Below are 25,736 nucleotides of genomic sequence, written 5' to 3' on the forward strand. Positions count from 1 at the left end.
CTAATTTTACAAGCAGAAGCTCTGCTAATGCAGCTGTGCTCCTGCCTGTAAAACCCCGGGGAATGAATGGAATGTAGGTCAATGACCTGTAGTTACCTTCAGTCGCGGTGATGCGCCCTCTGCTGGATGTCCTCATATGAACTCGAGCCTGGGAACTTTTCAGAAAATTTTTGCGCAAGAGAAACCGACTTGCTGCAGACTTGAAATGCGCACCGCAGGTCGATTTGCCTCGCGTTAGAAATCTCATGCTTATTGTGCTTATTATCATTCCCATCCACTTTGCTGGAACTGTTAGACGCTCCGCTGCAGATGCGGCGAAAATACGCAGTGTCAAATAACGCAGCAAAAGCTCATTGTGGGAACGCAGCCTAAGGCTAGTTTCACACTAGCGTTTACCTTATCTGCGGCGGGCTGCGGACTTCCTCCGTGAAGCCCCGCCCTCCGCCGCACCTCCGCTGCTAGCTCTGCCTACATCTGCATGCGGCCCGCATGCGGCCTGCGTACCTATATTTAACATTAGATACGCAGGTCGTGCGGCTGTATGCGGATGGTGCCTCATGCGTCGTTTTGACGATGCGGAAAAAAAAAAGCTACAGGCTGCGTCCTACGCTGGTCGCCGCATCGTCAAAACGACGCATGCGGCAGCATCCGCATACAGCCGCACGACCTGCGTACCTAATGTTAAAGATAGGTACGCAGGCCACATGGGGGCCGCATGCAGATGTAGGCGGAGCTAGCGGCGGAGGTGCGGTGGAGGGCGGGGCTTCACGGAGGAAGTCCGCAGCCCGCCGCAGATCAGGTAAACGCTAGTGTGAAACTAGCTTTACAATACCAATAAACATGGAGTCATTCAAGGAGAAGTAATTTACAATACACTGCAATAGATTCCTTATATGAACCAATACAAAATATAGAAAAAGTCATATCATAAGAACATAAAAAATTGCACGTTGTATTAATATCCCAATGAATAAAATATAATATTTATCCCATACAATTTTCTTGCTCAAAAATGTACAGATCTTTGAAGGTGAGGAGGAAAATTGAAAAAGAGAAGAGGCCCCCACAGAGGATTTCACCGCCCACCCACACCCCTGGGCCACATATTTAGCTATAAACATACATACTGTACTTATTTCTGTAAAGGGGTTTATTTGATGTGAAAAAAAAGTGCAGGATCAGTGGCCATGGGGTGCTCTTAGGCTACTTTCACACTAGCGTCGGATTCGGCCCGTCGCAGTGCGTCGTGCCGAGATTCCGACGCTAGCGTTTGATGCACCACACAACGGGTGCAGCGGATGCATTTCTCCGGCGCATCCGCTGCCCCATTGTGAGGTGCGGGGAGGTGGGGGCGGAGTTCCGGCCGCGCATGCGCGGTTGGAAAAAGCGGTCCGTCGGCAGCAAAAAAACGTTACATTTAACGTTTTTTGCTCCCGGCGGTCCGCCACAACACGGCGCAACCATCGCACGACGGTTGCGACGTGTCAATACGTCGCAATGCGTCGGTAATGTTACTCTGTGGGGCAAAAACGCATCCTGCAAACAACTTTGCAGGATGCGTTTTTCCCCCTAAATGACGCATTGCGACGTATTCAAAACAACGCCAGTGTGAAAGTAGCCTTACATAAAATGGAGCGGATGTGCACATCCCTAACCGCCGCTCTATTATCTGCCGTAAAAAGCTGCGCCAAAGGGATAAAAGTGCCCAAATCGATTTACCAGTTGAGGGTCCCTGCGATCAGACCCCCAACAATCAATAGATTGTTTTCACTGGACAGCCCCTTTAAATATGGCCTCTATGCTAGGACAGTAGGTTTCAGCAGGGAATGGGAAACTCCTTTAACTAGTGCATTTCACAGGACATTTTTGTTGTTTTTTTTTGCGCACAGATACAAGGCAGTTGACCCCTCATTTTGCAGCGTTCTGACACGAAAAAAAATCTTCTAAATTCAGTTCTCCGACTCGCACCAAACATGGCCACCAAAACATCCGCGTCACACCGAGAGCATTTTTTTTTTTTCAAACTAGAAAGGAACATTTTTTTTCTCTCTTTTCACGTTTCGGGAAACGAGTGTTAATTTCTCCCCAGTCCCTGGCGACTTCCCGCAGTTCGCCTGTTTGTTTGAATAGAACGTCGAGGGAATGCGACGTCCGGGGCCGCTGATTGGCTGCTGCCTAGGACGGGAGCACGCGCACTGGTCAGGGCGTTCCATCGATGACGTCATTTGGGTATTTCCGCAAAGCTTCAAGGGACCGTCTGTATTTTCTCGTGTAGAGAGGGGGGCGTGGGGTTAAAAGAAGCCAAAGTGAAGTGGAAGGAGAAGAATTGATTTCGATAAACTACAACTGTTAATTGCCGCACGTGAACCGTTCTCCCCTATATCCCGGCCTTGAAGGGCTGACTGCACTGAATATGGAGGGTAAGGGGGGATTTAGGGAGTGGGAGTCTGTGTGTCGGGTACGATCCCTGGATCTGGGCCTGGTCTATGGGGTTTCAATACAGTTTGGAATTATTTTTTTTTTTTTTTAAGGAGCTGGTTCTACTTTCTCTGTGTGATATTAATGTGTGGATGGTTGTAAAAGTGATACAAGTTGTTGGGTCGATGTATCAAATAGCAATCCTGTGTCCAGCTGCTCCTCCTCCTCCACAATCCATGGCTGTGCTTGTATCTGTTACTTTATAGTTACTAATATGTATCGTTCTGCCGAATGTTGTATGTTTGTACTGTTTATTTACTAAATATTGGGTGGCTCTTTGTAAATATTTACATTTCTTGCCTTTTTGAGTCTTCCTGATTTTGAAGGAAGGTGAGGAGATAGGGTATGTGCACACGTCGGTGGGATCTCTGCGGATTTTTCCGCACCTGTTTTTGTAAAGTCCGCAGGTAAACCGCACTGCGGATTTCCATGCGGATTCCACCGGTGGTTTTACACCTGTGGATTCCTATTATGGAGCAGGTGTAAACCACATGCTGCGGAATAAGCAGTACTACGTTTCCGCATGTTTTTTTTTTCCGCAGCATGGGCACTGCGGATTTTGTTTTCCATAGGTTTACATGGTACTGTAAACTCATGGAAAACAGCTGCGGATCTGCAGCAAAATCCGCAACATGTGCATATACCCTAAGGGTACGTGCCAACGTTCAGGAAACGCTGCGTGTTTGACGCTGCATAGAGATGCAGCGTCAAACACGCAGCGTCCAGATGTTACAGCATTGTAGAGGGGATTTTATGAAATCCCGTCTCCACTATGCGTGGTAACACGCACACGGCGGCCCTGCGATTCCGGACATGCGGCGCGTCTTTTTAGATCGCAGCATGTCCGTTTACCTTGCGGCGCCGCCGCAAGGTATAACACAAGGCCCTATGTGTGGGGTGCGATGATTCTGGATGTGTGCAATGAACACATCCGGCATCATCGCGTCTCCAGAAGGGGGCGGAGCTTTGGGTGGAGCGAGTTCGCCGCTCCGTCAAAACCGACGGCCATCCTGAACGTGGACACGTACCCTAACTTTTCGGCTGTGTGCCCACGTTGCTGATTTTTTGAGTTTTTTTTTTGCTATAAAAACGCTATAAAACCGCAAAAAAACAGCATACATTATGCATCACATCATTTAGAATGCATTCTGAAATTTTTGTGCACACGATGCGTTTTTTTTTTTTCCACGAAAAAAAAAAACCGCGGTAAAAAGCGCAGCATGTTCATTAATTTTGCAGATTTTTTGAGGATTCCCCACTATATAATGCATTGGGAAATGTCTGGAAAAATCCGCAAAAAAAAAAAAAAAAAAACGCGCAAAAAATGCATGCAGATTTCTTGCAGATAAAATTTCCATTTTTTTCTCAGGAAATTTCTGCAAGATATCCTGAACGTGTGCACACAGCCTTCCTGTATCTTCCATCTCACTCTCTAAATGCTCCGTTTTGAGCAAGGCCTGTGGGTTTTTTCCCCCACCACATAGGTCTCCTGTCTGTGGCTTGTATGTCCACTAAAAAATCTTGGAAAACTTTTGTGTTGTGTGTGTGTGTGTGTTTTTTTTTTTTTTATCAGTGCTATAGACCTGAATTATTTATACACTTTAGCGTCTGTAGGCCTCATTCAGACGTCCATGTTGTATGTATTTTTTTATTATTATTACACATTATTTTTAGTGACTCTATAGCGACAGGGTCTGTTCCGCAGGACTGGCGCATGGCAAATGTGGTGCCAATATTCAAAAAGGGCTCTAAAAGTGAACCTGGAAATTATAGGCCAGTAAGTCTAACCTCTATTGTTGGTAAAATATTTGAAGGGTTTCTGAGGGATGTTATTCTGGATTATCTCAATGAGAATAACTGTTTAACTCCATATCAGCATGGGTTTATGAGAAATTGCTCCTGTCAAACCAATCTAATCAGTTTTTATGAAGAGGTAAGCTATAGACTGGACCACGGTGAGTCATTGGACGTGGTATATCTCGATTTTTCCAAAGCGTTTGATACCGTGTCGCACAAGAGGTTGGTACACAAAATGAGAATGCTTGGTCTGGGGGAAAATGTGTGTAAATGGGTTAGTAACTGGCTTAGTGATAGAAAGCAGAGGGTGGTTATAAATGGTATAGTCTCTAACTGGGTCGCTGTGACCAGTGGGGTACCGCAGGGGTCAGTATTGGGACCTGTTCTCTTTAACATATTCATTAATGATCTGGTAGAAGGTTTACACAGTAAAATATCGATATTTGCAGATGATACAAAACTATGTAAAGCAGTTAATACAAGAGAAGATAGTATTCTGCTACAGATGGATCTGGATAAGTTGGAAACTTGGGCTGAAAGGTGGCAGATGAGGTTTAACAATGATAAATGTAAGGTTATACACATGGGAAGAGGGAATCAATATCACCATTACACACTGAACGGGAAACCACTGGGTAAATCTGACAGGGAGAAGGACTTGGGGATCCTAGTTAATGATAAACTTACCTGGAGCAGCCAGTGCCAGGCAGCAGCTGCCAAGGCAAACAGGATCATGGGGTGCATTAAAAGAGGTCTGGATACACATGATGAGAGCATTATACTGCCTCTGTACAAATCCCTAGTTAGACCGCACATGGAGTACTGTGTCCAGTTTTGGGCACCGGTGCTCAGGAAGGATATAATGGAACTAGAGAGAGTACAAAGGAGGGCAACAAAATTAATAAAGGGGATGGGAGAACTACAATACCCAGATAGATTGGCGAAATTAGGATTATTTAGTCTAGAAAAAAGACGACTGAGGGGCGATCTAATAACCATGTATAAGTATATAAGGGGACAATACAAATATCTCGCTGAGGATCTGTTTATACCAAGGAAGGTGACGGGCACAAGGGGGCATTCTTTGCGTCTGGAGGAGAGAAGGTTTTTCCACCAACATAGAAGAGGATTCTTTACTGTTAGGGCAGTGAGAATCTGGAATTGCTTGCCTGAGGAGGTGGTGATGGCGAACTCAGTCGAGGGGTTCAAGAGAGGCCTGGATGTCTTCCTGGAGCAGAACAATATTGTATCATACAATTATTAGGTTCTGTAGAAGGACGTAGATCTGGGTATTTATTATGATGGAATATAGGCTGAACTGGATGGACAAATGTCTTTTTTCGGCCTTACTAACTATGTTACTATGTTACTATGTATTCTAATCTATCATATCCTCGCCCATCTCTTGTAGATTGAGTCCTTTCTCCTCCTGTACCAGTCGGTAACTCGTTTTGTTCAAGATTATTTTATTTATGTATATCCCCCCCTTCACATGTAAAGCACCACGGAACAAATGGCGCTATAATAATCTATGGGACTGTTCATCTGTCCATGCTTATCACAGTCCATGTGTCAGTACAAAACACACGAAGACATTTTTTTTAATTTTTTGCGTCAGCACGGGTGACAAGGGCCAATACAAGTCTATGGGTCCGTGAAAAACACGGATGGCATTCGTGTGCTGTCCGTGTTTAACATTGCAAAGTATAGGAGAAGCTTTGTAACGGTTTTTTTTTTTTTTTATATTATTCTGTGAGAAACACAGATGGTAAAAATGAACAATGACACTGGTACCATTTTTCCACATGTTTAAACACGGACTTGTGAATGAGGCCTAAGGCCATGTTCACACTTTGCGGTTTTTACCGCGGAACCGCGGCGATTTTGCAGCTGCGGGTCCGCAGCAGTTTCCATAGCGTTTACAGTAACATGTAAACCCTAAACCGCAAACCGCTGTGCACATGCTGCGGGAAAAACCACGCGGGAACGCAGCGGTTTACAACCCGCAGCATGTCACTTCTTTGTGCAGAATCGCAGCGATTCTGCACCCATAGGAATGCATTGATCCGCTTACTTCCCGCATGGGGCTGTGCCCACCATGCGGCAAGTAAGCGGATAATGTGCGGGTGGTACCCGGGGTGGAGGAGAGGAGACTCTCCTCCAGGCCCCAGGAACCATATTTGTGTAAAAAAAAAAAAAAAAGAATTAAAATAAAAAATAAGCTATACTCACCTCTCAGCGCTGCACGCGGCTGTCCGGTCTCAGGTTTGCTATGCGACCAGGACCTGCGGTGACGTCGCAGTCACATGACCGTGACGTCACGAAGGTCCTTCTCGCACAGCATCTTTGGAACCGGACCGCCGCCCGCAGCGCCCAGGAGATCGGGACGTCAGAGGGTGAGTATACCATTATTTTATTATTTTTAACATTACTATTGATGCTGCATATGCAGCATCAATAGTAGGAGTAAAATCCCGCAGCGGAACCCGCAGGACAAAACGTGATAAATCTGCAGGGATAACCGCAGCGGGTTTGCCCTGCAGATTTATCAAATCCGCTGTGGGAAAACCCGCAGGGACAGGACGCAACATGTGAACATAACCTTAAAGTGTATGGGTCTGCGAAAATCACAAAAATCACTAACGTGCTGTCCAGGATTAAAATGACTATGTTTAGGAGAGGATGTGTAAGGTTTACCGGTATTTATTATGCTCTCTTATATAGCACCATCATATTCCATAGCGCTTTACAGACCTCGTCATCACTGTCCCCATTGGGGATCACTATCTAGATTCCCTATCAGTATGTCTTTGGAGTGTGGAGAAACCGGAGGAAACCCACATGGGGAGAACACACAAAATCCTACTGCCCATGTTATGATAAAAAAAAATTATATATACATTTTTTTTTTTTTTGTAATTTATGAAAATCACTAATGGTAAAAACTGGCACGCTGATGAGTCAGACCATTTATTTGCAAACTAGATGGTGGCCCGATTCTAACGCATCTAGAATATGCATGTATGTTTGTATTTATATAGCAGCCACATAGTATATAGCACAGGCCACGTAGTATATAGGAGCCATGCAGTATGTAGCAGACAAATACTACGTGGCCTGTGCTATATACTATGTGGCTGCTATATACATCCATATTGTAGAATACCTGATGTGTTAATACAGGCCATGCAATATGTAACAGTGGTCACGCAGTATAGAACACAGCCACGTACTATATAACACAGCGCACACAGTATATAGCAGCCACGCAGTATATAACACAGGCAAAGTAGTATATAACACAGGCCACACAGTATATAACACTGGCCACATAATATATAGTAGCCACGCAGTTTATAACACAGCTCACGCAGTATATAGCAGCCACGTAGTATATAACAGTGGCCACGTAGTATATAGCACGCAGTATAGAACATAGCTCACGCAGTATATAGCACAGCCCACGCAGTATATAGCACAGCCCACGCAGTATATAGCACAGCCCACGCAGTATATAGCACAGCCCACGTAGTATATAACACTGCCTATGTAGTATATAGCAGCCACGCGGTATCTAACACAGCCCACGTAGTATACAGCAGTGTGGGCACCATATCCTTGTTAAAAAAAAAAAAAATAATTAAAATAAAAAATAGTTATATACTCACCCCTGGGATCCAGCGAAGCTCCGGCGATACGCGCACAGCTGCCGCCATCTTCCGTTCACAGGATGCATTGCGAAATTACCCAGATGACTTGGCGGTCTCGCGAGACCGCTAAGTCTTCTGGGTAATTTCGCAATGCATTGCCGGGACCGGAAGATGGCGGCAGGCGCGAGCCGCTCGGCGGACAACGGAGGGTGAGAATAGCAGTTTTTTTTGTGTTTTTAAAAAAATATTTTTAACATTACATTTTTTTACTATTGATGCCGCATAGGACCTGTAAGTGGCCAATCGTCAAAATGACAAACAAAAACCCAAAAGAACAAAAGACGATCCATAGGCCAGGAATTAAATATAAAAATATACAACTTTATTAGAGAACATAATATGTTATATAAAACCAGACAGGATCAGTGGATAAGACCATAGTGCATATAAACAAAACTGGATGGGATGGGTGATCCGCGGCTGAAGATAATACATAGCATACATACAAGACATGCCATGCATAGAATAGAGAGATGCGCATTTATCATAACATTTGTAATGGTCATGACATGCCTAAGTGATCTGCAAATATAAGTATAAATAACTCCGTAACCCCAACGGATAGTATGATGGAAGACACAAAAATATATGTATATATGTTTGCCACAAACAATAGATGGAATAGAAGGTGCTGGCAGGATACAAGTACCCTAATGACGCGTACCTCTAAAATATATGAATAAATTACCACAAACAATGGTTGAAATGCAAGGTGCTGACAGGATACAAGTACCCTAGTGGCGCATACCTCAGACCGGAGAGAAAATCACACGGAGTGGCAACGGAGGGGTACAGAGGAGAGTCCGCGGTCACCACATCACCCCGACGCGCGTTTCGGCGGAGCCTTCGTCAGGGGGCGTGGTGATACAACAGGATGTGCGGTTTAAGAAGGGGACCCAACCAATGAAAAGAAACCGGAAGTGATGCGGAGTGTACAAACGAGAGAGGCAGTGCCGGATGCCATAAACATAGTAAAATGATGCTGGTAATTTATATTATGATAATAATCCTAAATGTTAATGTACGCCACATCCACCGGGCGAAAAAACAAATAGAGCACAAGAGGGATGTTGCGAAGGCGGCGCATGCGCACTCAACTCCCAACCTCGCACATCGGCGTCCACGTCAAAGGGAGGCGGAGCCGCAATGCATATGAGCACGGCGAGAGCCACATCACCATGGAGACGCGGAAAGCCGAGTAGCGCGGCGGGCAGGGCGGGCATGCGCACACGAACAATCCCAAAAGATGACAAAAATATAACACACATGGCATGGAAAATATAAGTATGGCACAAATGTAAGAACAGTATAGGCACATCGACAAAGGCACTACATACATGGAATAGAGCAATCAAATATATTATATATCAGAAGAAAACTGTATAAACGATGTAGGCATCAGACGTTTTCCGGATACATGATCCAACGGACGAATCAGATGATAAACCGAACAAAGAAATAAAGTGGTGGGACCTCAAACTAAAAAATAGGAAAATAACAAATAGTTAAAAATGAAAAAACACACATAAATAAAAACACACATATTGTTATAGCACAGATGGAAAGACTAACAATGCAGCAGGACGGCTTCACAAAAAAAGGGGCAAAACTGATTTGTTCATTAAGTCCCTTAGGATGTAATGTACCCAGCCTCCATATCCAGCGGCACTCGAGCTGGGCGAGACGCTGTGATACCCTACCCCCACGAATATTAGTTGCCAGTGTATCAATACCCCTAATCTTTAAAAGGGTGGCGTCGCAATTATGATGAAGAAAGAAATGACGGGGGATAGTTTTTAATACGGAGGGATCAGTGGTCCCAGCTGCAGCTGTTATCCCCAGAACATGTTCCCTAATGCGAATTTTGAAAGGGCGGGTAGTTAATCCAATATAGATTAGTCCGCAGGGACATATGGCAAAGTAAATAACATTGCGTGTAGTGCAGTTGATGGATTTCCTAATATCAAAATTTCTGGATCTATCGGAATTGAAAAAGGAATTGCATTTCTCCACATTAGGGCAGGCCACGCAGTGTCCACACGGGGTGCAACCTAATTTACGAGGATATTGGTCCAAAAAGGTAGTTTTAGTGTTGCCAACATAGTGGCTGTGCACCAAAAAATCACGTAAATTTTTGGATCTTCTTGTAGTAATGGCGGGCCTGCTCGGTAGATATTGGGACAGAATAGGATCCATACGTAAAATTGGCCAGGATTTATTAAGGACTGCTCGAACAGCTGGAAATTGGTTATGGTAGTCCGTAACAAATCGAATCTTCCCGTCGGGTAATTTCGCATTAGATTTGTAGATCAAATCATGGCGGGAGGAATGCCTAGCTCGATTGTACGCCTTTTTAACCATACGATGGCTATACCCCCTTTGATAGAATCTCTTTTTCAAATCATCTGCTTGCCTTTCGAAATCCCCAATGTCAGAACAGATCCTCCGAAGACGGAGGAATTGTCCTGTGGGTACGGATTGAACAACATGTCTAGGATGGGCAGAGGAGGCGTGCAAGAGAGAGTTAGTAGAAGTGGATTTCCTGTAGATGTCAGTTTGTAATAAATTAGCACTATCACGCTTGATTAGGACATCCAGAAATTCGACACTATGACTATCATGATGGTAAGTAATACGTACATTAATTGAATTATTGTTCAAAGTACTCATAAACTCCTGTAAAGAGTATATGGGGCCCTGCCAGATCATGAAAACATCGTCTATGTACCGCGTCCAAAGAGGGATATGGTCGATAGACGAGGCAGGGTCTGACAGGGAGAGGTCCCTCTCCCACAGCCCAAGGAACAGATTGGCATAGGACGGCGCGAAGGCCGCTCCCATTGCTGTTCCTTGGAGCTGTAGGAAGAAGGACCCCTTGAAAGTAAAAAAATTATGGGTCAAAGCAAATTCAAGTAACTCCAAAACAAAATTTTGAAAAGAAATAGGGAAATTAGACATATTGAGGTAATATTTGGTCGCCCTGAGGCCGTCATGGTGCCTAATGCTAGTGTACAAAGATTCAACATCGGCCACCACCAAGACGGACTCAGGCTCAATTTCAATACCATCGATTAATTTGAGGAAAGCACCTGTATCTTTAAGGAATGATGGAAGACTCTCCACGCAAGGTTGCAAGATAGAATCAATCCATCGACCGACATGCTCCAAGAAGTTCCCCCCTCCGGAAACTATAGGACGTCCAGGTGGTGAAGTGCTATTCTTATGAATAAAGTTGTATATTTTTATATTTAATTCCTGGCCTTTGGATCGTCTTTTGTTCTTTTGGGTTTTTGTTGGTAATGCAAATACAGATACATAATGTCTCTTGTACATAGAGCTAATACATCAAATAGCAAGAAAAGATGATCAAACCAACATAATACAAATGATCAATCAAAAAAGTAGCGCACAGTAGACTATGATCATAAATGAACATAGTGATGTCCCCATGTGTTGAGCATGCTAAGTTGCAGTGTTATGTGGGCATGCTCAGTACCTAGATGATAATGGTACCGATATATCACAGCATAAATTGAGGATCTATATATATACATACATACATACATACATACATACATACATACATACATACATACATATAGATAGAACCTGGTCAAGCTAAATAGTGATGGCGCCAACAGTAATTAAATCTAACAGAGAGCAGAATACACTGTCAATTCATAATGAAAGAAGGTGAGCTCACAAGTTTGAACAGGATGGAACAAAAGTGCCAAAGGAAAAGAATATATACAGCACCGGTGCTGAGGGGTACCGCAGGTGGAGGTGCCCAGAGGGAACAAGAGACAGAGTAAGGGGTGAGGCAGAAGCCCCACGCGTATCGCTGCGGCTGCAGCTTCGTCAGGGGGAGTGAGGTGGTTAATATACAGATGCAAATGAGAAGAGTACAAACCGGTGTGTAGTCATGGTTCAAAACGGCAGTGGGAGCCGCCGCATGGAGCGCACCGGAAGTAGCTATATCCGGAAGTGTATGCCGTTGTCATGGTGCTAATGCACATGCGCAATGGCAACACTAGGGGGAGAGAGACCGACCAACAACGAAAATCTGCTTTGTCAGGTATCGGTTCCACCTATGTTTTCGTCAGCCTGATCTCACAGGTGCTGTCGGGCGAAATTCAAATAACGGAATAAAGCACTATTGATTTAGAGAAAAGGTAAAAATGCATTGGTTCTCTTAAACAGAACTGTTCCCCCCCCCCCCCCCCCAAAAAAAAAAAAGGGTCAGAGAAAAAAAAAAAGTTCTTTAGGTCCGTTTCCTACATCCATGATGGCCGGGTCTTCGAGCCTAAGCAAGCTATGAATCTATGAAACAGTTAGCAAATATTGGGAAACCTTGATGTCAAGTTGGGTCTTCTGATGCAAGATTGGTTTGTGACATTTCAAAGCTACCTATTCAATAGTGAAGCCTCAATCCAATGAAACTGTGTTGTTGTTTTTTTTTCGCTCTATCCAGAAACCCCACATTTTGCAGTATATTATCACATGATCACAACCTTTTGGCTCCCATAACAGTCAATATATTGTGGACAGCGCATTCATTGTCTCCACAGGAGGTTGTTTTATTTTTGGGGGTGACTATTAATGATAAGCGAACCTGTGGATGTTGGGGTCTGGCGGGTTCAGCCGAACAGTTTTAAAAAATAAAATAATTTTTGTTTCTGGTAACGGAACGGTACCCGGACCCCATTCACATCTCTTTTTTGCCACGCTGTCATCTACACGACAGCGTGGCAAACGCTGCCTCTGATGGACGGTAACATCATTACTAGTGATGAGCGAATATACTCGTTACTCGAGATTTCCCGAGCACGCTCTGGTGTCCTCCGAGTATTTTTTTAGTGTTTGGAAATTTAGTTTTTCTTGCCGCAGCTGAGTGATTTACATCACTAGAGGTGGGTGGACACCTGGATGTTCGGGTTCAGCCGAACAGTTACAAAAAGTTCGGGTACAGAACCCGTACCCCATTCACTTGAATGGGGGGCCCGAACATCAAGTGTTTGCCACGCTGTCATGTGTCATGACGGCGGTGACGTCATCGAGGTTACCACCGGTCAGTGAAGCTGCGTTCCCAGCCAGGCTGAACTGTGGTGACCTCAGCACCGTGGGGACAAGTCAGTGATGAGGTCACCGCAGTTCAGCTCAGTGAGTTCGCAGCAGATCACTGTGACAATTTCTCACCGTGACCCTAAGCCAGTGTAGTTATTTTAAAGGCAATCCTGAGGTTATCGAAGAGGCTTTTTATTCTTTGTTCCTGTCCCTACCGGGATCAAGGGTCAACCTCCATGAGATACAGTTATAGTGGAGTCACGAAAACCAAATTATGAGTGAGTAGAAAAAATGCTTTCTTATAGATAAAGCTAACCAAGTACACGTAATTGAAATGGCTGAAACCATAATTACCTAAAACTAAATGCGAGCGTTGTTGGCATTGTGGTTGTCCATTTAATGTGTGCTTCTGGCGACCGCCGGAGCTGACAACAGCTGACTGGGTTGCGCTTGTCGTACTAAGACCAATCTGAAATTGTTGACCTATTCTAGACTACAGTATAAGCCTATTCTACTTGGCACAGGCCTTAAAGGGAACCTGTCACCCCGAAAATCGCGGGTGAGGTAATCCCACCGGCATCAGGGGCTTATCTACAGCATTCTGTAATGCTGTAGATAAGCCCCCGATGTTACCTGAAAAAGGAGAAAAAGACGTTAGATTATACTCACCCAGGGGCGGTCCCGCTGCTGGTCAGGTCGGATGGGTGTCTTCGGTCCGCTCCGGCGCCTCCCATCTTCTTTCCATGACGTCCTCTTCTGATCTTCAGCCACGGCCCTGTTGAGGGCAGACAAAGTACTGCAGTGCGCAGGCGCCGGAAAGGTCAGAGGCCCGGCGCCTGCGCACTGCAGTACTATCCTCTGCCCTCAACAGGGCAGAGCAAAGTATGCCTGCGCCGGAGCCGTGGCTGAAGATCAGAAGAGGACGTCTTGTAATGAAGATGGGAGGCGCCGCAGCGGACCAGAGACGCCCATCTGACCTGACCAGCAGCGGGACCGCCCCTGGGTGAGTATAATATAACCTCTTTTTCTCCTTTTTTCAGGTAACATCGGGGGCTTATCTACAGCATTACAGAATGCTGTAGATAAGCCCCTGATGCCGGTGGGATTACCTCACCCGCAATTTTCGGGTTGACAGGTGCCCTTTAAGAAAGGTCCATCGATGGACTGAAATGTTGGCCACCATTGACATTGTAGATGCTTGCCTTATGCTGCTCTTTCTGTAAAGAAGATACGTATCAAGTGTGCCTTGGCTTTACTGATCCTATAACAATTTTAAGGATAGATCCTCCCTGCTATTAGACCAAACAACCTTGTTTTTGGGGGAAAAATATTAGAAAACTGTTCTAGAAGAGAATGTCATGAGAAGGTTCACAGGATTAGTGGAATCTGTATCGTCCTGTGCCTTTTGTAGCAGTTGTAGGAGTAATGGTGGTGGTGGGGAAGGGGATCCCTCAACTTAGAGATTTGGATCTCAAAATGCATAAACACTAAGTATTTTAGATGGTAATTAGTGATGAGCGAGTGTACTCGTTGCTCGGGTTTCCGAGTATTTATGACTGCTCGGAGATTTAGTTTTTCGTCACCGCAGCTGAATGATTTACAGCTAGTAGCCAGCTTGACTACATGTGGGGATTCCCTAGCAACCAGGCAACCCTCACATGTACTCAGGCTGGCTAGTAGCTGTAAATCATTCAGCTGTCACTATGAAAACTGAATCTCCAAGCACTAAAAAATACTCGAAGACAACCCGTGCATAGTCAGGAGAACCCGAGCAACGAGTACACTCGCTCATCACTAGTGGTAATTTAATGGTGTGCTTTTTGAACTTCTGGGATAAAAGGGAGTCAGTTCGAACCCACTAAACTAAGAAAGCACTTGTATTTGATGGCAACAAAGGTCGGATTCTGGGGTTCGGGTAACATGAGCTTAAAACACTTTATTCCTATCCATTAGCTTAGAGACCGAATTTTAATATTTGATTTTGACGCAAAGGTGAGCGTTAAATCTCATGACATTCAAACTCTAGTTAAATTGTGAACTCCTTATTTGTGAATGATTCAGCAATATTCTTAACAATGCTCGTAATTGTTTGCGCAAGCTGTTTCTAGTTATAACAAGCCTTGCAGTAGCACGGCTAAAGCACCTAAGATACAGTTGTTAAGATCTATGTGCTGAGAAACCAAAGAACGGCACAAACAAGATGAATCTAAAACTCGAAACTCATGTTCTGCTCTGAAACGGAAGAATGGCAGTAATCCTGAGCGACTTAAAGGATTACTGCCATGTGCATGGATGATCGGCGGGGGTGCTGGGTGTTGGTACTGCTTGTAAAAAATACATAAATAAAAATCATATTTACAATATACTGATTAACATTCTAGCCCTCTGCCGATGTCATTAAAGGCTTTTGAAGAACTTTGTTTCCACCTATATTTAGAAGTGGCTATTCTGCAAGACCATTATTAACCCTATTTTTTTTTTTTTTACCGTGCCTATTCTGATCTTGCAGGTATCATTGTGTCTTTTTGATCGGAGCTAGAAACAGTGAACTCTGCCAAAATCGTTGAGTTTTTTTTTTTTTTAATCATTTTTTTAATTTATTTATTTTTTCCATGCAAGAAAAGTAACTGATGTCTGATCTTATCTCTTCCGAAGTGTGAATGAGGACTTGCTTTCAGCTATCGGCGGAGATAACTGTTGCTTGTTGGGGTATGCGGAGTGATGGACCCCCACAGGTCTGATATTCATGATTTACCGTCAGTTTAGGTCATAGATATCAAGTTGGACAATCTCTCTCTAGCTGGACAGAATGATGTGCGGTGATAAAGTTTTGTGTTTCTGAACCGTATAGTATTATCTATTACACCTTGATTTTATAATTTAATGGGTTTTCATTTTATTTTATTTTTTCTCTTTTCTTTCTAGATATAATTAATTCTTTTACGAAAGACTGGATTGTGTCAAGTAAGAAATTATCTATCATCTTTAAAGGAAACTCCCGTCAACTCGAAAATGGTCTCCGAACTGCCGGCAGGAGGAGCGGATCAGATTATTCATATTTCTGGAAAAAAATTCAGTAAAACTAATTTTATTTACCGGAATCCCTGGTGTTTATATGTACATAGGAGTCCAGTGGGCGGTGCTACTAGCTATTTGTGTATGCACAGTCCTACTAGAAGGAATGTTGTTAACTAGTAGGACTGCCCACTGGACTTCCGATGTTTCCAGTAGGTCCGCCCACTGGACTCCTACATATAAACAACAGGGATTTCGATGAATAAAATGAATTTTAGTCTATGGATCTGATCAGCTCCTCCAGCCTGCGGGTCAGAGACCATTGTCATCTTGACACTGTTTCTTCAATCATAAATGTTGATGTTCTTTCTATTTTGGGATTTTCTTATTTATTCTCCTTTTTCCTGTGCATACAGGCCAGTCTCCTTCGGTTCCATATGTGGAGATTATTGAACAGCCGAAACAGCGAGGGATGAGATTTCGGTACAAGTGCGAGGGCCGTTCTGCTGGAAGCATTCCTGGGGAGCGAAGTACAGATACAACTAAAACACATCCCACTATTAAGGTCGGTACTTACTCAATGTTTGATTGGCAGCTTTCTGCCTATGCACAGTGCACACAGAAAGCTTCCAATCACTGGTGGGGACAGGGTTATACAGAGCTCATGAATATAAAGGACTACATTACATCAGGTTTACTAGTCTCCTAGATGATAAAACTGTTATTTTTATCAAAGCTTCAGCAATGAGGCCATCCTTGGAATCGGGGTCTCTGCCCCTGCATCTTACTGCTCTCAGATTGGGTTGCAAAAACATTGTCACAGATTCCTTTTAAAGCCCCCATACATAGATAAGTTGGCCAACTGACTGCAGCAGGATCGGACCACCATTTAATGCTTATGGGGGTCTCCCAAATTTATGTTGTTGGACATAAAGATCGAGATGTTAGAATTTAATTGGGTGGAGAGAAGTTATCGGGGACCTACCTATCTGACAGCATTGAATCATTTACTGGGAAGCGCCCCAGTGCTGTAGATGTATCAGTGATCGGAGTGCTGAGCTCTGTGTAACCCCGCCCACACCAATGATTGGTAGCTTCCTGTGACAAAGCTACCAATCGGTGATGGGGGCGGGGTTACACAGATTAGCTGGACTTCCTGGCACATGACACCTAGTCTTCCAGTGATAAGCTCCTGCTGATAAAACACTGATGGTATTGAAACTACAGCAACCTGCTGAGAAAGTGACACATCTCTGTAATGAGGGTCTCTGCCCCAACATTACATAGCAAAAACATGGCGACAGATTCCCTTTTAAATATGTATCCAACATTTTTCACAAGACTGATAGTGAAAATAAAAAATTGTGGCATATAAACCAATGTTTAGGTGTACGGTACAAGCTTGACGAACTAGGTTAGGTTCACATTTTATATGTTGTAAGCCAAAATGAGTTTATTAAAGAGGGAAAAAAAAATCGCTTGTATCAAACTAACCACAAGAGTGAGCAGTCGATCATCGAGCTTAGACCGCCCCCTGTACTGACGAGCCCATAGTCAGAAACCTGTAGATAATGCACAAAGCTATAAATATTAGTACATTATGAAAATATATTTAATATTTGGGTCTTCTGCAAGGCAAGTTTTTCTAAGACAGGACAATATGTGGTGATCGGTGGAAGCAAATTATTAGGTTTTATATTCCAAATTGAGACTTTTTTTTTTTCTTATTCAAAATTTTTATTGTTTTATAATACACAGCAAAGACTTTTTTTTTTTTTAACGTCAGGTAAACAATTACCAAGGTCCAGCCCGGATCAGGATATCTCTGGTTGCGAAAGAGGCCCCCCATAAACCCCACCCTCATGAACTGGTCGGGAAGGATTGCAAAGATGGTTATTATGAGGCCGACCTGTCGCCTGATCGTAATATTCACAGGTAATTATTAACGTGGCCATGTGGAAATCTTCCTTCACCATAAAGCCAATGCACAGTGGATTGCTTCTGTGCAGCCTTTACGGAGAAGTAGCAAAAGCAATCGTGAGAAAACAAACAATACAATAATCATTATTATTATTACTTTTTTATTATTGTTATTATTTATTATCTTGTCTTTTTTGTAGTTTATGTTATATTGTGTTTATCCAGCACGGATTTGCGTCTTCATGTTTTGCATTAATATATTTTTTATCCAGTTTCCAGAATTTGGGAATTCAGTGTGTGAAAAAGAGGGAAGTGGAAGAAGCCATCGCACAACGAATTCGGACCCATAATAACCCATTTAACGGTAACCTATAAGTATACGTAGTCTTGCCGTACGGTCCTATTTATGCTGCTGCTTTAGATTGTTATATATTAATACTTTTTGTTTGTTTTGTTTTGTAGTCTCTCCTGAAGATCTGAAGTCTGAGTATGACCTGAATACCGTCTGCCTTTGCTTTCAAGTTTACATACGTGACCAGAGTGGAGGGCTCGCCCCACTCGTTCCATTTGTGGTTTCTCAGCCCATCTACGACAACAGTAAGTCCCTGCTCAAGACTAGTGATGAGCGAGCGTGCTGGGATAAAGTGTTATCTGAGCATGCTCGGGGGCTAACAGAGTGACGTCAGCGTGCTTGAATACTATGTTCCAGTCCCCGCTGCTGCATATCTCACGGCCGTTTGACAGCTGCAACACATGTAGGGATTTCCTGTTTTAGGCCATCCCTGCATGTGTTTCAGCTGTCGACCAGCCATGAGACATGCAGCCGCGGGGACTGGAACTTAGTATTCGTGCACGCCGAAGACACTCGGTTAGCACCCGAGCATGCTCAGATAACACCTTATCCCAGCATGCTCACTCATCACTACTCGAGACCTTTACATTCAATGATACAAAATGTAAAATTCTATTAGTCGTCGTGGTAATCGGTAAATGAGAGTTTTTGATAATTTGATGTTATTCTGTGTGTTGAACCCAGAACGGCAAAGTGATATAAATTTTAACCATCTCAAGGTATTTTTCTGATTTAAGGGAAAAAAAAAAGTTTCAAATACTGTGTTTTTTATTTGGGAGTTATACCCTAATCAAGCTCCTTGCATCTTCTCGCCCAACCACTTGCACCAGTGACCCCATTCCGTCACATCTCCTCCAGTCCCTTTCCGCTGCTGTCACCTCTCACCTAAAGGTACCGTCACATTTAGCGACGCTGCAGCGATCTAGACAATGATACCAATCGCTGCAGCGTCGCTGGAGAGCTGTCACACAGACAGCTCTCCAGCGACCAACTATGCGAAGTCCCCTGGTAACCAGGGTAAACATCGGGTTACTAAGCGCAGGGCCGCGCTTAGTAACCCGATGTTTACCCTGGTTACCAGTGCTAATGTAAAAAACAAACAAACAAAACATACTTACATTCCGGTGTCTGTCCCTCGGCGCTGTGCTTTCCTGCACTGACTGTGAGCGCCGGCTGGCCGTAAAGCACAGCGGTGACGTCACCGCTGTAATCTGCTTTCCGGCTGGCCGGCGCTGACAGTGCAGGGAAGCAGAACGCCGGGGGACGCGACAGACACCGGAATGTAAGTATGTAGTGTTTGGGTTTTTTTACATTTACAATGGTAACCAGGGTAAACATCGGGTTACTAAGCGCGGCCCTGCGCTTAGTAACCCGATATTTACCCTGGTTACCAGTGAAGACATCGCTGGATCGGCGTCACACACGCCGATTCAGCGATGTCAGCGGGAGATCCAGCGACAAAATAAAGTGCTGGACTTTCCCCAGCGACCAACGATCTCCCAGCAGGGGCCTGATCGTTGGTCGCTGTCACACATAATGATTTCGTTAACGATATCGTTGCTACGTCACAAAAAGCAACGATACCGTTAACGATATCATTATGTGTGACGGTACCTTTACCCTAACATCATGTCCTCCCTCTATCTGAAACTGAACCTGTCAAAAACTGAACTCCTCGTGTTTTCTCCCTCTATTAACCTACCTTTGCCTAACATTGCCATTTCTGTGTGCGGTTCCACCATTACTCCAAAGTAACATGCCCGCTGCCTTGGGGTCATACTTGATTCCGAGCTTTCCTTCACCCCCCACATCCGATCACTGGGTCGCTCTTCTTATCTGCACCTCAAAAACATTTCTAGAATTCGACCCTTTTTTCCTTTCAACTCAGTAAAAACTCTTACTGTTTCACTTATTCATTCTCGTCTGGACTATTGTAACTCTCTACTAATCGGCCTCCCTCTTACCAAACTCTCCCCGCTCCAATCTGTCCTGAATGCTGCAGCAAGGATCATATTCCTCACCAACCGTTACACCGGTGCCTCTACCTTGTGCCAGTCACTACACTGGTCACCCATCCACTCAAGAATCCAGTACAAAACTACTACCCTCATCCACAAAGCACTCCATGGCTCAGCACCACCCTATATCTCCTCTCTGGTCTCGGTCTACCACCCTACCCGTGCCCTCCGCTCCGCTGATGACCTCAGGTTAGCATCCTCAATAATCAGAACCTCCCTCTCCCGTCTCCAAGACTTTTCCCGTGCTGCGCCAATTCTTGGGAATGCACTACCCAGGTTAATACGATTAATCTCCAATCCCCACAGTTTTAAGCGTGCCCTAAAAACTCATTTGTTCAGACTGGCCTACCGCCTCAACGCATTAACCTAACTATCCCCGTGTGGCACATTCAAAGAACTTAAACCATAATCAGGTTCCTCGCATCATGTTCTCATTCACTTTCTGCAGTTAATAGCCCTCTGTGTCTGTACTGTTACATACTTAAGCAGTTAACTGGTTCATGCAGCTTTACATGAACACCTGAGCCTTACACTATGGCCGGTCCGAATAACTAAAGCAATTGTTACCATCCACCTCTCGTGTCTCCCCTTTTCCTCATAGTTTGTAAGCTTGTGAGCAGGGCCCTCATTCCTCTTGGTATCTACGGTATTTTTATCTGGGATTATTGTTATGCTGTAATGTCTACTGAATGTACAAGTCCCCTCTATAATGTAAAGCGCTGAGGAATATGTTGGCGCTATATAAATACAATTATTATTATTAATCATTTTCTATGCTTTAGTTGTTAATTTGATGTACAATTACAAAAGACTTTCAAGACACCTAAGGGGGACTAACAAAAACAATGAAAAAAAGTGAAGTAAAATATTTCAAACAATTTCAAAAAAACAATTTCAAATCACCCCCATTTATTCCCACCAAAAATACATATGTGGTATCGCTGTGTTCAGAAGTGACCAATTTATCAAAGTATAAAAATGATTAACCCCATCATTAAACGAAAAAATTCAAGAATGCCAAACTTAAGTTTCTGTATCGCCTCTCATTGGGGGACAGAGGAACCATGGGTGTATGCTGCTGCCACTAGGAGGCTGACACTATGCAAATAAAAAAGTTAGCTCCTCCTCTGCAGTGTACACCCTACCGACTGGCATTATGCACTCCAGTTTAGCTTAGTGTCAGTAGGAGGTGGATACGGGTCTTTCATTAGACCCTTATCTACCTCAATGTGCGTCGTTTCTTTTCAGGTTTTCAGGAGGGATACAGGGTGAGCAGTCACACCTGTAGTCCCACTATACGGACTATGAGTACAGAGTGTACTGCCACCCCGTATCCTCATAGATCCCTCAGCAGGACCATGATCCTAGCACACAAGCGTGCTCAGAAGTCCGCTCCTGGCACCGTCCCCCACCCACTCGCCCACCAGAGCCTGTCGGTTGAGGAGACGAGGACGTCCATCATAGCTCCCTGGACGTCTCATACCTCTTTCAGGTTAGTATCGGCGTGGAATGTTTAAGGTGAGTATTTCCCCCATCCCATCCCAGACCTTTCATAGGGGGGTCTTGTTAGGGGCTCCCAGACGGCGGCCCTCTTATACCTGGTCGTCGTTTGCATCCATACAGCAGCACGGCCCGGGATTGCTGCGTCGCACAGTGGCCTCCACAGGCAGGCGCGTTTCTTTTCCCCATGCGGCACGCGGGGCCTTTACGGGCTGCCGCGCCGCTTCCTATCCCCGGGCGGTTTTCAGGACACGTCTCAAACCCTGGTACACCTTCTGTCAGACAGCCCTAACAGGCTGCCGTGCGCCTCTCCCCACGCTGCGGTTTTCATGGGGAACCTCCACAGCCGCTTCTCCCTGCGGCGCGCTGCTGTGGCACCGCAGGGGTTTTTTCACTGCGGCGCCCCTCAGCGGTACAGCCCGGTAGGCTGCTGCACCGCCTTTTTCCTTACGGCGCACTTTTCCGGTGCACTATTCCGGCGCCGCGGCTCCTTCCTAGGCCGCCGTCTCCTAATTTAGTTTACTTCTGTTTTCGCGCTCCCCCACTTCCGCTTTCATCGGGCGGGCTTTTTCCCGCCCGACACATACTGTGTCCTGCCCACCGGCGCCTCTGTCTGACTCCGCCCCCTTCCTCCAGGGAAAACGTCTGTGTGTGTTCGCCGCTTCTCAGGAGCAGGAGCTCACGCACCGTGCAACGTCCTGTAACAGCAAACTTCCCTCAGGTCAGTCCTCTCCGCTCTGTCAGGCCTGCAGCAACCCGATTGTTCCCACCGCCCAGGATCCTCCGGCCGGTCCGCCCGAGAGTGATACCCCCATCCCAGGCTGGGCTTCCTCTCTGTCACAATCAGTGGCCGATTTAACATGGGTGTCTCAAACCCTGGTGTCCGTGCTGGATCGATTACCTCTGCAGACCCCTGCAGTGGCCAGGGGGTCGCAGGAGCCTCCTCCCGAGCCCTCCCTGATAAACCACAAAAGGTCCACACAAGAACGTCGGTCTGAGTCCTCTTCTCGCTCCATGTCGCCACACGGCCCTCCTCTGCGGTCGGGGTCCCCCGACCCTCCTCCCCTGAGTCAGGCGAGGCATTCTCTGATGCGCCCTCGGAGGATATTTCGGAGCTGGATTCTAACCAAATCGCCACCATGAGGGATATGGTCCAGAATCTCATTGGAGCTATAAACCAAACCTGTGGCATCAAGGATCCCTCTACAGAACCCGCAGATCAGGCGGTTTCGTTTAGACGGGCTAAACCACCTTCCAAGTTTTTTGCTCCTCATCCTGAATTCGATGAAATCATGTCCAGAGAGAGAGAGAACCCGACCAGACGTTTTCAGAGGGGAAAACGCCTGGGTGTGTTATATCCCTTTTCTCCAGAACTTACCGCCAATTGGACGGTCTCTCCCTCGGTGGATCCCCCTGTTTCCAGGCTGTCCACCAACACGGTGCTTCCACTGTCCGGCGGAGCATCTCTGAAGGATTCTAACGATAGTTATAGAATCCTTTGCTCAGTCAGCCTTTGAAGCGGCTGCAGTTGCTCTATACCCAGCTTTTGCTTCCACTTGGGTTTCAAAATCCATTTCCAAATGGGCCAAAGATCTCCGCCGAGATATCCTGGACGGGGCGCCTCCCGTGCAACTGGCGGAGCTTGCCAACCAGATTTCCCACGCTGGTGAATACCTGGTCTCCGCCTCCCTGGATGCCGCGTCTTGTGCGGCTCAGGCGTCCAGCAATGCTGTTGCCATCCGCTGGACCGTTTGGCTCAAGGCCTGGCAGCCGTACCTATCTTCCAAAAAGTCCCTTACCAGTCTGCCCTTCCAAGGCTCTCATCTCTTTGGTTCCCAGCTGGACCAAATCATTAAGAATGCCACCGGGGGTACAAGTTCTCTGCTCCCCCAGGCTAAGCCTCGTCGCCCTCCTCCTCCTAGACGGCAATTTCGATCCTTTCGGCCTTTTCGTCGCTTCGCGGCGTCAAACTCCTTTTCCCAGCAGCAACAGAGGCCACAGGCACGTCAAGAGAAGAAAGCGGTGTCCTTTAGGCCCACTCCGTCCTGGCGTCCTCGCTACTCCCAGGGTAGATCCTCCAGGCCCAGGACTGGAAGATCCACCTCGGCATGACTCTCGGCAAGACCCCAGCCCACCTCCCAGGTTGGGCGGCCGTCTTCTCTTCTTCAGGGACGTCTGGATCTCCGCAGTAGAGGACGCATGGGTCAGGGAAGTTGTATCCTCGGGATACAAGATAGAGTTTGTTTCACGACCCCGGGATGGTTTCTTCGAATCCCGTCCTCCAAGAGATCCCGCTCTAGTTCCGGGTTTCTTCGCAGCCATCGCTTCTCTTCTCAAAGCCAGGGTAATAGTTCCTGTCCCAGAAAAAGAACGGTTCACAGGTTTCTACTCGAACCTTTTTGTGGTACCTAAAAAAAGACGGCAAGGTTCGCCCCATTCTGGACCTCAAATTGCTAAACAGGAGAGTTTGTCTGAGACACTTCAGGATGGAATCCCTTCGTTCAGTAATTGCTTCCATGGAGGCTCAAGAATTTCTGTGTTCCATAGATATTCAGGACGCCTACCTCCATGTACCGATATTTCCCGGACATCACCGATAACTGCGCTTTGCGGTGCTCCAGGAATATTTTCAGTTTGTCGCCCTGCCGTTTGGTCTCGCAACCGCTCCAAGGGTTTTCACGAAGATCATGGCGGTGCTGATGGCCATCTTGGGAGTCAGAGGCCTGGTCCTATTTCCATACCTCGACGACATCCTCATCAAGGTTCCGTCCTTTTCTCAGGCTCACGAAAGTCTGTCCATCGTTCTCGACACCCTAGCCTGTTTCGGGTGGCTGGTCAACCGGAAGAAGTCCTGCCTTATTCCTTCTCAGCGCATCATCTTTCTAGGCATGCTCTTCGACAGACCAAAGTCTTCCTTCCCAAAGACAAGAGATCCACTCTTTGTCGGGACATACGCATGCTCCAGGGTCCTCGGCCTCCCTCCCTCTGATCGGCCATGAAGGTTCTGGGGGGGATGGTAGCAACATTAGAAGCGATTCCCTTCGCCCAATTTCATTCGCGACCCCTTCAGCAAGCCATTCTATCTCAGTGGGACAGGTCTGTCTTCTCCCTGGATCGTCCGATCCGACTCTCTTATCAGGTCAAACGGTCTCTCAACTGGTGGCTGTCGTCACCTCTCATCTCCCAGGGCAGGTCCTTCCTTCCAGTTCACTGGCAGGTGGTGACGACGGACGCCAGCCTGCTCGGCTGGGGTGCGGTTTTTCGCCACCTGACGGTTCTGGGCCGTTGGTCGACGCAGGAGTCTTCTCTGCCAATCAATGTCCTCGAGATTCGGGCCATCTTTCTGTCCCTCCGCCACTGGGAAAGGATTCTCAGGGGCCTGCCAATCCGGATCCAGACGGACAACGCCACGGCTGTGGCATATGTCAACCATCAGGGGGGACCCGGAGCTCCTTGGCCCTTGCCGAGGTATCCAAGATCCTCCTTTGGGCAGAGGCAACGGTTCTGGTGATATCCGCGGTGCATATCCCCGGCGGGGAGAATTGGGCCGCCGACTTCCTCAGCCGCGAGGGCCTCGCGGCAGGGGAATGGTCCTTGCATCCGGAGGTCTTCCATCAGATTTGTCTTCGATGGGGGACTCCAGACTTGGATCTCACGGCGTCTCGACTGAACAGGAAGGTTCCGCAGTTCGTCTCCAGGTCTTGCGATCCTCTTGCAGTGGGCGTCGATGCTCTGGCCATTCCTTGGTCACAGTTCGAGCTGCCCTACCTGTTCCCACCCCTTCCATTACTTCCCAAACTGTTGAAAAAGATCAAAGCGGAAGGGGTGCCGGTCATTCTGATCGCCCCGGATTGGCCCAGGAGAGCTTGGTTTGCGGAGCTT

The 25,736-nt window shown here is 46.1% G+C and overlaps 1 protein-coding gene across 2 annotated transcripts in view; it reads left to right on the forward strand.

The window, feature by feature from the left end:
- Positions 1 to 2,255: 2,255 nt before the first annotated feature.
- Positions 2,256 to 25,736, forward strand: part of RELA (RELA proto-oncogene, NF-kB subunit) — a 40,067-nt gene continuing 16,586 nt past the window's right edge. Inside the window, exons 1-6 of one of the 2 annotated variants that reach the window (XM_069739722.1) lie at positions 2,256 to 2,420; positions 15,975 to 16,013; positions 16,481 to 16,629; positions 17,851 to 17,999; positions 18,257 to 18,348; positions 18,447 to 18,581. In XM_069739722.1, coding sequence (XP_069595823.1) covers positions 2,414 to 2,420; positions 15,975 to 16,013; positions 16,481 to 16,629; positions 17,851 to 17,999; positions 18,257 to 18,348; positions 18,447 to 18,581 — 571 coding nt within the window. In that variant the 5' untranslated portion in view covers positions 2,256 to 2,413. The remainder of the gene's footprint in view (positions 2,421 to 15,974; positions 16,014 to 16,480; positions 16,630 to 17,850; positions 18,000 to 18,256; positions 18,349 to 18,446; positions 18,582 to 25,736) is intronic. The other variant, XM_069739723.1, reaches the window with a different exon arrangement.

Source organism: Ranitomeya imitator, chromosome 9 (assembly GCF_032444005.1).
Source record: "Ranitomeya imitator isolate aRanImi1 chromosome 9, aRanImi1.pri, whole genome shotgun sequence".
NCBI classification, from domain to species: domain Eukaryota; kingdom Metazoa; phylum Chordata; class Amphibia; order Anura; family Dendrobatidae; genus Ranitomeya; species Ranitomeya imitator.